The sequence below is a fragment of the Cetorhinus maximus genome, chromosome 18 (genome assembly GCF_964194155.1).
Source record: "Cetorhinus maximus chromosome 18, sCetMax3.hap1.1, whole genome shotgun sequence".
In the NCBI taxonomy this organism is placed as follows: domain Eukaryota; kingdom Metazoa; phylum Chordata; class Chondrichthyes; order Lamniformes; family Cetorhinidae; genus Cetorhinus; species Cetorhinus maximus.
This window is the reverse complement of record NC_135896.1, coordinates 687,619-704,751: the sequence shown is the minus strand read 5'-3', so window position 1 is coordinate 704,751 and position 17,133 is coordinate 687,619. Positions and strand designations below refer to the sequence as shown.

Sequence of the window (17,133 nt, the reverse complement as noted above, 5' to 3'; positions counted from 1 at the left end):
GTACCTTAAACACTGTGTGCAGTTTTGGTCTCCTTATTTAAGGAAGGATGTAAACGCATTGGAGGCGGTTCAGAGGAGGTTTACTAGATTGATACCTGGAATGAGCGGGTTGTCTTATGAGGAAAGATTGGACAGACTGGGCTTGTTTCCACTGGAGTTTAGAAGAGTGAGGGGTCATTTGATTGAAGTGTACAAGGCCCTGAATGGTCTTGACAAGGTGGATGTCGAAAGGATGTTTCGTTTTGTGGGTGAGTCCAGAACGAGGGGTCACTGTTTTAAAATTAGGGGTCACCCTTTTAGGTCAGAGATGTGGAGAAATTTTTTCTCTCAGAGGGTTGAGCGACTTTGGAATTCTCTGTCTCAGAAGGTGGTGGAAGGGGGGTCATTGAACATTTCTAAGGCAGAGGTAGATAGATTCTTGTCAGGCAAGGGAATCAAAGGTTATCGGGGTTAGATGGGAATGTGGAAATCGAAACACAAGAAGATCAGCCATGATAAGAATTGAATGGCAGAGCAGGCTCGAGGGGCCGAATGGTCTACTGCTCTTATTTCTTATGCTCTTAAGGGTAGATGCAGTGGAGGGGGTTTAATAGGATCAGTGCGGGGGAGATGGTCTAGTCAGGTCATTGCGGGGGAGGAAGTATAGTCATCGGAACAGTGTGGGGGAAGGGGTCTAGTTCGATCAGTGCAGTGGGAGGGGATCTGGTTCGATCAGTGTGTGGGAGGGGGTCTAGTTCGATCAGTACTGGGGAGGGGGTCTAGTCGGATCAGTACGGGAGGAGGGGGTCTCGTCAGATCGGTGCGGGGCGGAGGAAGTCTAGTCTGATCAGTGTGGCGGGAGGGGGTCTAGTCGGATTGGTGCAGGGAGGGGGTCTAGTTCGATCAATGCGGGGGGAGGGGTTCTAGTTCGATCCGTGCAGGGAGGGTGTCTAGTTGGATCAGAGCGGTGGAGGGGGTCCAGTTCGATCAGCGCAGCGGACGGGTCTAGTCAGATCAATTTGTAGGGGAAGAGGGTCCAGTCAGATCAATGTGTTGGAGGGAGGTGATCTAGTCAGGTCAGTCGGGTGGGGGGAAGAGAAGTGACTGGATCAGTGCTGGGGGTATGGTGAGGGGGTCTAGATGGATCAGTGCTGAGGGTGAGGGTCCACTTGGAGTAGTGAGGTGGGATGGGGTCTAGTCTAATTAGTGCGTGGGGAGGGGTTCTGGTTGGGAGAAGAATAATTTCTGGAATGTGTAGGCCAGGTAGGTATCACTCAACTGGAATAAAAAAACAAAATTTGATGGAAAAATTTCCAGCATCCGCAGTATTTTGCTTTGGATTTAAGTATTGCTGAGTAAAGAGACATACTGTCAAGCTTTTCGTCTTGCACTCATCAGGACAGAATCACAAGAATACCAAATCTCAAAGGAAACAACAATTTATACTGCATCCTGTTAGTGGAGAATACCATCCGTGTTGCTACTGCATGGTAGCAGCATAAAACGGCTAGTTTTATCTGCTGTTCAAATTCCTGAGACACTTTCCCCTTCCTGGGTAATCTGAGGTAGACTCAGCACTTTTCAGGACTGAAAGCTGTGACTTTAGGCCCATTCATGGCCCTAAATGAGTTTGTGTGATAGATAGCGAACAATGATCGAATCAGGGTAGCCATTATCCTGCAGGATAGCTATGATTCACCCTATTACAGCATCAAGCTTGCATGGTGAGCAAATGGCTCAGGGTCTATTTACAAGGTTGCTGATAAGGCCAATCTTATAGCGCATGGAATTGTAGGAATCCCAATGAGTATATTGACCAGTGAAGGTAAGCTTGCAGAAGACATTAGTAGAGAACCAACTGGCAGATTTATCAACTAGAATGTCGAGGAAAGGGAACTCGTTTGACTGCTCCATTTCAAAGGCTAATTTGAGCGCAGGATGAAGCCCATTAAGGTCTGTAAGGAAATTCTTACATGCAGCTGCAGTTTCAAATATAACAAATGTATCATCTAGGTATCAGAAATATGCAAGGGGCAAGAGGTTAGACATCATTCCATCATAGTTGCAGTAGCAAAAGGGTGTCATCCTCCAAAAACAGGATGCTGCCTTCAAGCCAAAAAGATTTTCTGCCTACCACACAAATAAGTAATGTGGTATATGAATTTCAGCACTGGTGTGATGTCAGCTATGTAGCCCATACATCCTACAACAGGTGGATGGTATCAAAAAGCACATCCTTTCAGCTGCTCACAACTGGAAAAGTACTGACTGTACTCAACTAACCCATGCTTGTAAAACTCAGGACATAGTGTTCATGGTTAGATATGATTCCGCGATTGGACAATACTTACTAAACAATCCCAATTGTGCTAAGAATTACTCTAACAGTCAATTTAAGATTATCAGTCAGGCTCTCAGTGTGGTTCACTTACATGTGCTAGAAGCTATATATTCACACACAACAGCCTTGTCCTTTTCAAACAGAAAGAACTTGTCCACAGATTGCACCTTTCTCAGCTAAACAAAAGCTTGGGGGACAGCTATTCCCTGGTTCATTACCCATGGCAATGCCTTGACCAATCATAGTTGATTTGCCAACCAATCAGCACCTTATTCTCACAGTATAAATTGAGATTTGGTATTCTTGTGATTCTGCCCTGAAGAGTGCAAGACGCAAACCTTTGACAGCATGTCTCTTTTTTTCAGCAATACTCAAATTCTGTACTATTAAGCGGCTTTGGATTCAGTGGTTAGCTGGATGTGATTTTAGGTTTCTTTTTTCCAATTTCCTGTATACATAGTTTGGTACCTCTCAGAGTCCAGCTTCATCAGTGCCCGGACATCGAAACAGAACTGCACATCTGTCACCGTACAGCTGGGGTAGGCTTCACTGAAACAAGAAAAAACCCTTACATCAGAAGCAGCCAACGTTTCACTGCACTATTCAATATTTCAGCATCTTCTCACTAATAACTCACGCAGCACATAGGAACTAGAGAAACAGAGCACGTGTAACAGGACAAATACTCGTCTCAGTTATAAAGTCACACAAGTACACTTACGACAAAATTTTTAGCTCAGCGGGAGGGCATGTGCTCGAGAGTAAAGTGATGCGCATTGATGTCGGGCGATATTTCATTCAGCGGGCGCGCGCCAGAGCCTGCAGTGCACCCGCCGACAATTAAAAGGCCTGTTAAGGCCATTAAATAATCAATTAAGTTGAATGTTTCGCTGCCCGTCCAACCTTACGGTTGGCGGGCAAGTGTAAAGGCTAAGCGGCCTTTGAACTTTTTAGGCAACCTCATCCACAGGTGGGATGAGATTTCCTAAACCGAATAAAAATGAAATAAAAATGATAAAACTTAACTAATAACATGTCCCTGCTCATGTGACAGTCACATGAGGGGACATGTTTCATTACATTTTTATTTTCTTCATTTTTTATATAAAACTCTTCATCTCCCTGAGGCAGCTCTGTGCCTCAGGGAGGTTATGAAGCGCGCACTCACACGAAGCTCGTGCTCACCCTGCTCGCACTCCCTCCCCACCCGCACAGGCAACGCTGAACGCTGCTGCTCGCATTTCACGCCGGGTGGGCCTTAATTGGCTCACCGGCGTGAAATCACCTTTGGGCCCCGATTGCGGGCGGCAGTTGGCTTCCCGACCACCCCTGCCAGCCCAACCGACATGGGTGAAATTCTGTCCTTAGAATTACAGGCCAAACTGCCCCTTCAGACCAACTGATCCCTGTTGGTGTTTATTCTCTACAAGAGCTGGTCTTCATCCTGTTTGCCTGCCCTGATTTCATACCTCTTTATCATCATTTTATTCAAAGTTACACACACACAGAGGAAAAAAGAGTCAGCAAGAGAGAGGGCGAGACACAAAGTCAGAAAGAGACAGATGCAGACACTTAGAAGACCCAATGGGAACAAACTCAGAGACAGACACAGAAACTTGGATACCCATCCTGCACTCCCATAACTCCCACCCATCGTAACAGCCAAACTCTCCTCTCCAGTAATGTCTATTCATCAATCCCTGTAGCCTTCACCTCTCCCCCGCTCTCCCATTGTAATCCCCACCCACCCTCTCCAGTAGCTTTCACCTGTCCCCAAATTCCTGTAACCTCTAATCCTACTTCCCACGCTCAGCAGTCTCTGTTCAGTCCATGCTCCTGCTCAGTTTATGCTGTTGCTCCTGACCCACTGGAAGCTTCTTTACTCACTGGAAATGTTTGATAATGAGATTTGTGTCTGTGATTTCCTTCGGGATTTGTGAGATCATCAGTGTTCTTGCGACCTGCAGAGCGGAAAGGCCACAGTTAGAATACAGTAAACTTGCCATACACATCCTGGGGGCACCCAGACCAACACTTCCACAGACCCCTCCCGGACCACACGCAACACCCAACACCCCAGGGACCCCCAAAGCCAGGTCGAGTCCCAGACCCAATTTTTCAGGTTGAAAGGAAGTATGTAGTGGTATCCCCCAGTACTTAGACCGCTGCTATTTTTAATATATATTAATGACCCGGATTTGGGTATACAAAGCACAATTTCAAAGTTTGCAGATTACACAAAACTTGGAAACATAGCAAACAATGTGAATAATAACAGACTTCAGAAGGATATAGACAGAATGGTGAAGAGAGCAGATGCAAGGAAGATTAAATTTAAAACAGAAGTGTGGAATGAAACATTTTAGAAGGAAGAACGAGGAGAGGCAATATAAGTTAAATGGTACAATATTAAATGAGGTGCGGGAACAGAGAGACCTGGAGGGTATGTACTCAAATCTTTGAAGATGGCAGGACAAGTGAGAAGGCTGTTAAAAAAGCATATGGAATTTTTGGCTTTATTAAAACAGGCATAGAGTACAAAAACAAGGAAGTTATGCTGAATCTTTATAAATGGTTAATTCAGCCCCAGCCTCAGTATTCTGGCCAATTGTGGACATGACGTCACAGCAACGATATAAAGGGCTTGGAGAGGGTGCACAGGAGATTTACTAGAATACCTGGGATCAGGGAGTTCAGTTATGTGAAGATACTGGAGAAGCTGGATGTGTTCTCCTTAGAGCAGCGGGGTTAAGGGGGGATTTAGTAGAGGTGTTCAAAACAATGAAGGATTTGATAAAGTAAATAAGGAGAACTGTCTGTTCTGTAGGAGAACTACTGATATCAGTAGGATTGAGAGAGTGCAGAGAAGATTTACTAGGATGTTGCCGGGTCTTAAGGAATTGAGTTACAGGGAAAGATTAAACAGGTTAGGACTTTATTCCTTGGAGCGTAGAAGAATGAGGGGAGATTTGATAGAAGTTTACAAAATTGTGAGGGGTATAGACAGAGTAAATGCGAGTAGGCTCTTTCCACTTAGATTAGGAGAAATAAACACAAGAGGACATGGCTTTAGGGTGAAAGGGGAAAGGTTTAGGGGGAACATTAGGGGGAACTTCTTCACTCAGAGAGTGGTGAGTGTGTGGAACGAGCTACCATCTGACGTGGTAAATGCGGGCTCACTCTTAAGTTTTAAGAATAAATTAGATACATGGATGGGAGAGGTCTGGAGGGTTATGGACTAGGTGCAGGTCAATGGGACTAGCGGAATAATATTTCGGCACAGACTAGAAGGGTCAAATGGCCTGTTTTCTGTGCTGTAGTGTTCTATGGTTCTATGGTCTGCACAGGCAAAAGGAGCAGTAACTGGAGCTAACTGATGAAACACACGGAGTGACATGAAGAAACTGTTTTTTTCACACTGTAAGTTGCTGTGATCTGGAATACGCAGCCTGTAAGGGTGGCAAAAGTAGATTCAATTATAAGATTCAAAAGGGGATTTGATAAACATGAAGGGCAAATATTTGTAGGGGAGTGAGACTAATTGGATAGCTTTTACAAACATATGTACATACGAACATATGAATTTGGAGCAGGAGTAGGTCACTCAGCCCCTCGAGCCTGCTCTGCCGTTCGATAAGATTCTGGCTGATCTGATTTTAACCTCAACCCCACATTCCTGCCTACACCTGATAACCTTTCACCCCCTTGTTAATCAAGGATCTATCTAGCTCTGCCTTAAAAATATTCAAAGACTCTGCTTCCACCACCTTTTGAGAAGAGAGTTCAAAAGGCTTACGACCCTCTGAGAGAAAAAAAATTCTCCTCATCTGTCTTAAATGAACCCCTTATTTTTAAACAGTGACCCCTAGTTCTAGATTCTCCCACAAGAGGAAACATCCTCTCCACATCCACCTTGTCAAGACCCCTCAGGATCTTAAAGGTTACAATCAAGTCGTCTCTTACTCTTCTAAATCCCAGTGGATACAAGCCTAATCTGTCCAGCCTTCCTCATAAAACAGCCCGCCCATTCCTGGTATTAGTCTAGCAAACCTTCTCTGAACTGCTTCTAATGCATTTACATCTTTCCTTAAATAAGGAGACCAGTATCGTACACAACTCTCCAGATGTGGTCTCACCAGTGCCCTGCACAACTGAAGCATAACCTCCCTACTTTTGTATCAATTCCCCTCAGAATAAATTATAAAATTCTATTAGCTTTCCTAATTACTTGCTGTACCTGCATATTAGCCTTTTGTGATTCATGCTCTAGGAACCCAGATCCCTCTGAATCTCAGAGCTCTGCAATCTCTCCCTATTTAGATAATACGCTTCTTTTTTATTCTTCCTGCCAAAATGGACTTTCACATTTGCCCACATTATTGCCAGACCTTTGCACACTCACTTAACCTATCTATGCTCCTTTGTAGCCTCCTTATGTCCTCTTCATAGTTTACTTTCCTACCTATTTTTGTGTCATCAGCAAATTTAGCAACCATTCCTTTGGATTTAGAATGACCATTGGGAGGCATTCAATATGCGTGATTCTACAGGCACAGTGTAGACATGTCCCCACAAAGAAAAAGGGTGGTATTGCCAAATCAAGAGCCCCCTGGTTATCTATAATCATACAAGGTATGTTTGAAAAAGAAAATTTATGACAGTCACAAAAAATTAATACATTAGAAAGCCTAAAGGAGTATAGAAAATACAGGGGTAAAGTAAAAAAGAAAATTAGGAAAGCAGAGAGAAGATGTGAAAAAATATTGCGGTAAAATTAAAGAAAACCCAAAGATGTTTTCTCAGTACATTAAGAGCAAGACAATAACTAAGGAAAGGGTAGGGCCTGTCAGTTATGTACAAAGTAACTTAGCCGTTGATGCAAAAGATGTGGGCAGGATTCTTAATCAGTAAGATAAAAGCAAAATACTGCAGATGCTGGAAATCTGAAACAAAAACAGAAAATGCTGGAAAAGATCAGCGGGTCTATCAGCATCTGTGGTGACGCTCTTCACAGATGTTGATAGACCTGCTGAGTTTTTCCAACATTTTCTTGTTCTTAATCAGTACTTTGTCTCCATCTTCACAAAGGAGAGGGATGATGCAGACATGCTAGTAAATGGGGAGTGTGAAATATTACATACAGTGAGCATAGTGAGAGAGGAAGTACTGGGGGGATGGACATCCCTGAAGGTGGATAAATCACCAGGGCTGGATGGACAGTATCCCAGGCTGTTAAAGGAAGCCAGGGAGGAAGTAACAGATGCCATGAGGATCATTTTTCAATCCTCATTAGATATAGGGATACAAGGAAGCTACCAGAGGATTGGCAATCTGCAAACGTTGTCCCATTGTTTAAAAAGGATGCGAGGGATAGGCCAAATAATTATAGGCTGACTTTGGTGGTGGGCAAATTATTAGAATCAAATTTAGAATCATGAGGAGGTGGTGGTATAGTGGTATCATCACTGGGCTAGCATTCCAGAGACCCAGGATAATTCTCTGAGGACCTGGGTTTGAATCCCACCAAGGCAGATGGTGAAATTTGAATCCAATAAAAATCTGGAATTAAAACTCTAATAATGAGCATGAAACTATTGTTGTAAAAACCGATCTGGTTCACTAATGCCCTTTAGGAAAGGAAATCTGCTGTCCTTACCTGGTCTGGCCTACATGTGACTCCAGACCCACAGCAATGTAGTTGACTCTTAAAAAAAAATGCCCTCTGTACAAAGGGATGGGCATTAAACGCTGGCCTAGCCAGTGATGCCCCCATCTAATGAATAAAAAACATTCTGAGAGGATAAATTGTCACCTAGGGAGGCATGGGGGACAGTCAGTATGGTTTCATTAAGGGAATATTGTGTCTTACTAACTTAATTGAATTTTTGAGAAAGTAACAAGGAGGATTGATGAGGGTAGTGGAGTGGATGTTGACTACATGGATTTTAGTAAGGCATTTGACAAGGCAGACATGCCTGAATGATCAGAAAAGTAAAATCCCATGGGATACAGAGGAATGTGGTGAGTTGGATCTAAAATTGACTCAGTGACAGGGAACAAAGGGTAATGATTGACGGATGCTTTTATGAGTGGAATGCAGTTTCCAGTGGCATTCCACAGGGCTCAGTGTTGGGTCCCTTGCTTTTTGTTGTATATATTAATGATTTTGACTTAAATGTGGGAAGTATGTTTGGGAAGTTTGCGGATGACACAAAAATTAGCCATGTAGTTGATAGTGAAGAGGATAACTGTGGACTCCAGAATTATATCAATGGTTTTGTTGAGTGGGTGGAAAAGTGGCAAATGGAATTCAATCCAGAAAAGTGTGAGGTAGTACACTTTGGGAGGACAAACAAAGCAAGGGAATACTCAATAAATGGGAGTATACATAGAGGGGTAGAGGAAATGAGACACCTCAGAGTGCAAGGCTACAGGTCCCTGAAGATGGCAGGATGAGTAGATAAGGTGGCAAAGAAGGCGTACAGAATGCTTTCCTTTATTGGATGAGGTATTGAATACAAAAGCAGGGATGTAATCCTGGACCTGCATAAAGCGCTGGTTAGGCCACAGCTGGAGTTTTGCATACAGTTCTGGTCACCACATTACCGGAAGGACCTAATTGCTCTGGAGAGAGTGCAGAGGAGATTCACAAGAATGTTGCAGGGCCTGAAAATTGCAGCTATAAAGAAAGGTTGGGTAGGCTAGGGTTGTTTTGGGTTTTAGGTTGAGGCAGAAACCCTCAACTCATTTAAAAGGGACTTGGACCTGTACCTGAAGTGCTGTAACCTATGGACCAGATTCTGGAAAGTAGGATTAGGTTGGGTGGCTAGATTTTTCAGTCAGCACAGATACGATGGGCTGAATGGCCTTTTCTGTGCCATAATTTTTCTATGGTTCTATAAGCCAGCACTGGCACAATGGGCTGAATAGCTGCCTATGCTGTATCATTCTTTGATTCTATGAATTATTGAAGGGAGTGTCGAGGAGAGAGATCAGACTGATTCCTGCCCTTGGAGGGTGGAGCTTTGAAGGAAGATCACTGCACCTTGGAAATTCTCCGGAGGCTGAGGGGACACTTTTAAGTTCATTCTCAGGATATTGACATCACTGGCAAGGCCACCATTTACTGGCCACCTCCTGGCTACCTTGAGAAGGTGATGTTGAGCTGTCTTGTTGAACCATTGCAAATCCACTGCTATTCTTTGCAGAATCAAATACTGCAGGGTGAGGGAAGGACTGGATGAAATTCTGTAATACTGGGATATAGTTCTGGAATCTCTGATGTACTTCAGGGTTGGGACGGTTGCTAGGGTAATCATTTGCAGCATTGCCAGGCTCCTGGAGGTTTTCAGATTGTAACCTCAGGCACTGTTGCCAATGCTTCACTCTGCAACCTCCCTCCCTCCAATAGAACAATCTGTTCAATTGCTTTTAACTCACCTTTTCATTGTCTTTGTAGTCCAGCTGCAGAGAGTGATGACCCATGCAAACAACAGTGACTATGAAGTAAAGAAGTGCAAATATACTGTGTAGCCAGAGCAGTCGATCACTGGAAGACAAGAGTAATCAGAGCATGAGGAGATGAGGAATCAGAGTGCAGGAGTGGTGGAGGTGAATGGAGGAGCGGGGTGGAGGATGGGGCAGAGGAGGGGATAGGAGGGGCGGAGAGGGTGCAGGGCAAAGTGGGTGGGAAGGGGGGAGCAGGAGGAATGGAGAAATTGGAAGGCGGTCAGTCAGTGTCCCACCACCAACCAGTGTTCACTCACTCTGCAGGGACATTTGCAATGGTGGTGCGGCCGAAATGTTGCGGGCTGTCACCTGGAATAGAGGTAAAGATTCACAAGTCAGTGACAGCTCCAAGTGCTCTTAGACACAAACACAGCACAGAATCTACTCCACCTACAGCCAACCCTGAATATTGGTAACCTCTGGAGACACCAGTGTCATTCAGCATTTCCAACCAAAGACTAATCTCCCTGTGCCCCTCTCCTCGAGAACCCTTTCTCCCAGCCTGTGCTCCTCCCCCAACTCACTGGGGTAAGTTTTGTTGAAAATTACCCCTGCTCTAGCTCCAAACTTTTCTAGTTTCTCTCCTATTTCCCTTCATGCTCTCTTCGAGCTAAAGCTTGTCTTTGAGACTCACCTCCTGCTCCCTTGACCTTTTGTCCACTAAACCACACCATCCTCCGCCAACACCTCTCCACTGTTATCCAGCTGGGTGGGACTCCACTTACCCGATTCCATTCTTATCTATTTAATTGTATCCAGGGTATCTTTATTATATTCAGTCATGGGATATGGCTGCCAGTGGCTAGGCCAGCATTTATTGCCCATCTCTAATTGCCCTTCAGAAGATGGTGGTGAGGTGCCTTCTTAAACCGCTGCAATTCATGTGATGTAGGTACACCCACAGTGCTGTTAGGGAGGGAGTTCCAGGATTTTGACCCAGCAACAGTGAAAGAATGGCGATATAGTTCCAAGTCAGGATGGTGTGTGGCTTGGAGGGGAACTTGCATGTGGTGGTGTTCCCATGCATCTGCTGCTCTTGCCCTTCTAGATGATAGAGGTAGATGGTGGAGGGATTGAATGTTTTTGATGGTGGATGGGGTGCCAATCAAAAAGGTTGCTTTGTCCTGGATGGACAAATTGGGACGGAGGATGGGGGAGAGGACGGGGTAGGCAGGGCGGAGAAGGTGCAGGGCAAAGGGGGTGGAAAGTGGGGAAGAAAACCGAGTGCAGGGAGGGATGGAGGAATTGGAAGTCAGATTGTCCTGGATTGGCCAGTATCAAGCTTCTTGAGTGCTGTGGGAGCTGCACTCATCCAGGCAAATGGGGAGTATTCCATCAAGTTATTCGCTGCAGGATCCCTAGCCTCTGACCTGCTCTTGTAGCCTCAGTATTTATATGGCTGGTCCAGTTCAGTTTCTGGTCAATGGTAACCTCCAGGATGTTGATAGTGGGAGATTCAGCGATGGTCATGCCATTGAATGTCAAGGGGAGATGATTGGATTCACAGTCTCAGGATACGGGGTAGGCCATTTAGGACTGAGATGAGGAGAAAATTCTTCATTCAGAGGGTGCTGAACCTGTGGAATGCTCTATCACAGAGGGCTGTGGAGCCAAGCCACTGAATATATTTAAAAAGGAAATAGATAGATTTCTAGTCTCTAAGGGCATCAAGAGGTATGGGGAGAGGGTGGGTGTATGGCATTGAGATAGAGGATCGGCCATGATCATACCGAATGGCAGAGCAAGCTCCAGGTGCCAAATGACCTACTCCTGCTTCTATTTTCTATGTTTCTCTTGTTGGAGATGTTCATTGTCTGGCACTTGTGTGGCACGAATGTTACTTGCAACTTATCAGTCCAAGCCTGAATATTTTTTACGTCTTGCTGCATATGGACATGGACTGCTTCAGTATCTGAGGAATTACGAATGGTGTTGAACATTGTGCAATCATCAGTGAATACTTCTGACCTTATAATGGAAGGAAGGTCATTGATGAAGCAGCTGAAGTTGTTTGGGTCTAGGACACTACCCTGAGGAACTTCGGCAACAATGTTCTGAGACTGAGGTGATTGACCTCCAACAACCGCAATCATCTTCGTTTGTGCTAGGTATGATTCCAGCCACTGGAGAGTTTTCCCCCCTGATTCCCTTTGACTTCAGTTTTGCTAGAGCTCCTTGTTACATTCAGTCAAATGTTGCCTTGATGTCAAGGACTCGCATCTTACCTCTTGAGTTCAGCTCTTTTGTCCATGTTTGAACCAAGGCTGTAATGAGGTCAGGAGCTGAGTGGTCCTGGCGGAATCTAAACTGGGCGTCAGTGAGCAGGTTATTACTGAGCAAGTGTAACTTGATAGCATTGTTGATGACCCCTTCCATCACTTTCCTGACGATCGAGAGTAGACTGATGGGACGGTAATTGGCTGGGTTGAATTTGTCCTGCTTTTTGTGGACAGGACATAGCTGGGCAATTTTCCACATTGGCGGGTGGATGCCAGTATTGTAACTGACTGGAACAGCTTGGCTAGGGGTGTGGCTAGTTCTGGAGCACAAGTCCTCAGTACCATTGCTGGAAAGTTGTCAGTGCCCACAGTCTTTGAAGTTTCCAGTGCCTACAGCCATTTCTTGATATCATGTGGAGTGAATTGAGTTGGTTGAAGACTGACATATATGATGCTGAGGACCTCAGGACTATGCCGAGATGGATCATCCACTTGGTACTTCTGGCTGAAGATGGTTACCATCATACGAACAAGGAGCAGGACTAGGCCATTCAGCCCCTCAAGCCTGCTCTGCCATTTAATAAGATCATGGATGATCTGATAGTAACCGGAAATCTGCATCCCACCTATCCCCGATAGCCTATCACCTCTTTGCTTAGTGATAACCTATCACCCACTTGCAAATGCTTCAGTCTTCTCTTTTGCTAATGTGATGGGCTGCCCCATTATTGAGGATGGGGATATTTGTGGAGCTTCTTCCTCTTGTTAGTTGTTTCATTGTCTGCTACCATTCACAACTGGGTGTGGCGGGATTGCAGAGCTGAGATCTGATCCATTGGTTGTGGAATCTCGTAGCTCTGTCTATTGCATTCGGCATCTACTGTTTGTGATGCAAGTAGTCCTGTATTGTAGCTTCACCAGGTTGACACCTCATTTTAGGTATGCCTGGTGCTATTCCTGGCATGCTCTCTGGTGCTCTTCATTGAGCTATTTGCAATGGCTTCTCTTCACTGCCCCACAGTGTTACCCCTAGAGTCACCCAAGGATTGATCCTGGCCCCCCTTTTTCTCATCTATATGCATCCCCTCAGCGACATCATCTGAAAACACAATGCCAATTTTCACATATATGTTGAAGACACCCTGCTCTACCTCACCAACGCCTCTCTCAACCCCTCCAGTGTCTGTAAATTGTCAGATTGCTTATCCAAAATTCAGTACTGGATGAGTTGAAATTTACTCCAATTAAATATTGGAAGACCACAGTCATTGTCTTCAGTCCCCATTCCAAACTCGCTTCCCGAGCTATTGATTCTATCCCTTTCCATGCCCGAAGCTGAACCAGAGCATTCACAATTTTCGTGTCATATTTGACCCCAAGCTGAGCTCCCAATCCCATTTCACCACCCAAACCGTCTATTTCCACCTCTGTAACATTGCCCAACTCAGTCCTTGACTCAGCTAGTCCACTGCTGAAACCTTCATCCAATTCTTTGCAGCCTTCAGAATTGACTGCTCCAACACACTCCTGGCTGATCTCACACCTTTTATCTTCTGTAACTTCAGCTCATCCTAAACTCTGATGCCTATAGCCTAATAAATACCTCTAGCATATGCCTCAGTGTGAGATTTTGTTTGATTGTGCTCCTGCGATGCATCCTTGGACATTTAATCTCATTACATTAACCTATCATCAGTATTAGGCAAAGTGCTAGAGTCTATTATCCAGTACTTGGTTGCAGGGCACTTAGAAAACCTGAATATGATTAAGCAAAGTCAACATGGATTTATGAAAGGGAAACTGTGTTTGCAAAGCTATTAGAGTTTTTTGAGGATGTAACTAGTAAGATGGATAAGTGTGGCTGTGGTATATTTGGATTTTCAAAAAGCATTCAATAAGTGCCACACATATTACACAAAATTAGGATTCATGGAATTGGGGTTAACATATTAACATTGACTGAAGATTGATTAGAATCATAGAAGGGTTGTGACACAGGAGGCCTCGATTGACCCTGCCTCCACCACACTCTCAGGCAGTGCATTCCACATCCTAACCACTCACTACTTTAAAAAAAAACATTTCCTCATGTCACTGTTGCTTCTTTTGCCAATCACCTTAAATCGATGTCCTTTGGTGCCAACAGGAACAGTTTCTTGCCATCTATTCTGTCTAGGTACCTCATGATTTTGAACAGTTCTATCATGCTCCTCCTAATTGCATTTAAAACAGAGAGCGGGTGAGTATGTGGACTTCATTTAAAACGGAGGAGAGGAGAGCATGTGGACTTCGTTTAAAACAAAGAGCGGGTAAGTGTGTGGACTTAATTTAAAACAGGGAATGGGGTAAGCATGTGGACTTTACTTAAAAGAGAGCGGGGAAACTTCATTTAAAAAGAGCGCAGGGAGCAGCTGATTGGTGAGTTGGATTGGTGAGTATTTCTAGTCTTTAGTTTAAAATTCAGGTCTATAGTTTGTATTTAGGTCTCTAGTCTTTATTTTCTCTTTCTTAAAATAGTTTGTTAAGTATAAGATCGATACTGGTGGAAAAAATTAATTTCAAAAAGTGTAAAGAGCGGGGGTTCTTCAAGTGTAAAGAGCAGGAATAGTAGAGTAATTAATTAATTAAATAAATAAAATACAATAGCGATGGCAGGACAGGTGATGTGTTGCTGCTGCAGCACGTGGGGCCTGCTGGATACCAAGGTGATCCAGAGCAAACACATCTATAGCTAGAGAAACTTGGGATCTGAGTTAAAGGGCTGGAGTCTGACCTGCAGACATTGGGCCACATCAGGGAGGGGGAAAATTACCTGGACACTTTGCTCCAGGATGCGGTCACACTCCACAGGTTAGATAAATCGAATTTGGACTGTGATCAGGGACAGGAGGGTGTGACTGCAGGTGAGGCAGGTATGGGGTCCCAGGGGGTAGTGTTCAAGGAGCCTCGGCCCCTGCAATTGTCCAATAGTTATGAGGTTCTTGCAAGCTGTGTGGACAAGAGCAGGGACTGCAGGGAGGGTGAGCAAACTGACCACAGCACCATGGTACAGGGCGCCATTCAAGTGGGGGGAGGAAATAGGAATGTAGTAGTGGTAGGGGACAGTATAATTAGGGGGATAGATATTTTTCTCTGCAGCCGTGAGCATGAGTCCTGAAGGCTGTGTTGCTGGTACCAGGGTTAAGGACATCTCCTCAGGGCCGGGGAGGAACTTGGAGTGGGAGGGGAGGGATCCAGTTGTCGTTGTCCATGTTGGTACCAACGACGTTGATAAGACTGGAAAGGAGGTTCTGCTGAAAGAATTTGAACAGTTAGGAGCTAAAGTAAAAAGCAGAACCTCCAAGGTAATAGTCTCGGGATTATTACCTGAGCCACGGGCTAACTGGCGGGGCTAACTGGCATAGGGTAAATAAAGTCAAGGAGTTAAATGCATGGCTCAAAGATTGGTGTGGGAGGAATGGATTTCAGTTCATGGGGCACTGGTACCAGTCCTGGGTGCTATGACAATGCAGTTGGTAAAGCTGAGTTATTTAAAAATCCCAGACGGAAATTTTAAATAACTGTCATAACCTATATTTTTTAAGTGGCATGTTTGAGATGCAACTCTAAATTCAGGAATCAGACCACCAGTTCTCGAAAGGTTTTATATTAAACTAAATGAAACATTTTATTAATTTACACAAGTTAAATATATACACATGGCTACAAAGTACTACCATCATAACTTTTAATAAATTCCAGAACTAATCTCCATTAAGGCAATAGTAACCCATAGACTTAACCAGACATCAGGCAAAGTATTTTCACCTTATGAATTCAAAATGAGGTTCTTTCACTTTGGTTCCTGTGGAGGCAGTTGTAGGCTTATATCTACTTTGATCTTACATTGGCTCTGCCCCTGCATACACAAAACTGCTATCGGTTATATCTAACACAGCTCATCAAATGTAAATTCTCACTGTATCACCAGCCTCTTTGAACTCCACCTCTTCTAACAATAAAACCTCTTTCATAGTACCTATTTTATTAATAATATAAACATATTGCTTGGTCTCTGCTAGCTAGGTGCCAGATTTCACCCCAATTCTTGAATGCTGTATTCAAAAAATGCAAATGCACCCTACCTCTCTTACATCTCAAAACTAGTGCATATCAAAGCACTCAGACTAGCTGGCTTTAATCCAATTAAGACACACCCATAGACTAACCCTCTATTTTAAAAGAAAAATATTTTCCAATAATATTATATACATTAATAGCTTCATGATGCTGGGGTAGAAGGGAGCTGTTCTGGTGGGACGGGCTTCACTTGAACCATGCTGGGACCAGTGTCCTGGTGAATCGAATAACTAGGGCTGCTGAGAGGGCTTTAAACTAAACAGAGGGGGGAGGGTTCTGGAGAAGGGATACATAGGCTTACAAAGCAAAAGGATATGGCAGCCTTGCAGGGCAGCTACTTAGGTAATGATACCCAGGGTGTGACAGGAAGAGACAGAGTGTACAAACATAAAAAAATGGCAGCAAATAGGGTCAATGGGGAAAAAAATGGTAAAAAGGCAAAATTAACGGCTCTTTACATAAATGCATGTAGTCCTCAGGACAAAATAAATGAATTAACAGCACAAATACAGGTTAATGGGTATGATCTTATTGCCATTACGGAGACATGAGGCAGAATTTTATGGCTGACGCGCGGGTGGTGGAGCCCGCACGTTAGTGTTTAAAATGTCGTGCGACGACGTCCTTACGTCAGCGCGCAGCATCGCGATATTTAGGTGGACGGGCGCACTATGAAGCACGACGCGCACCCGCCATTAATTAAAAGCCTTGTTAAGGCCCTTAACTCAGCAATTGAAGCCGGTTTTGAGGAGCCCGTGTGATCTTCGCCTCGGCGCACGGGCCCAACGGGCAGGCGGGTAACTGATTTTTAACAAACCTCATCCATGGGCGAGATATGTGGACTCAGAGGGGTTGTTCATGTTTTTTCTGAAGTATTTAATGCAGAAAGTGTTTTAAACTTGCCTGTGTGATTGTTACCAGTTCAGATCGATTTCCAATAGCTTTCTCTGTACTTTGAAGCTTCAG

General features: G+C 44.4%; 1 protein-coding gene across 1 annotated transcript in view; it reads right to left on the bottom strand.

Annotated features, from left to right (window-relative positions):
- Positions 1 to 17,133, bottom strand: part of tmem63c (transmembrane protein 63C) — a 148,651-nt gene that overhangs the window by 61,662 nt on the left and 69,856 nt on the right. The window contains exons 7-10 of the mRNA XM_078561929.1: positions 10,087 to 10,138; positions 9,761 to 9,869; positions 4,208 to 4,281; positions 2,789 to 2,869 (exon numbers count right to left, since the gene is read on the bottom strand). Coding sequence (XP_078418055.1) covers positions 2,789 to 2,869; positions 4,208 to 4,281; positions 9,761 to 9,869; positions 10,087 to 10,138 — 316 coding nt within the window. The remainder of the gene's footprint in view (positions 1 to 2,788; positions 2,870 to 4,207; positions 4,282 to 9,760; positions 9,870 to 10,086; positions 10,139 to 17,133) is intronic.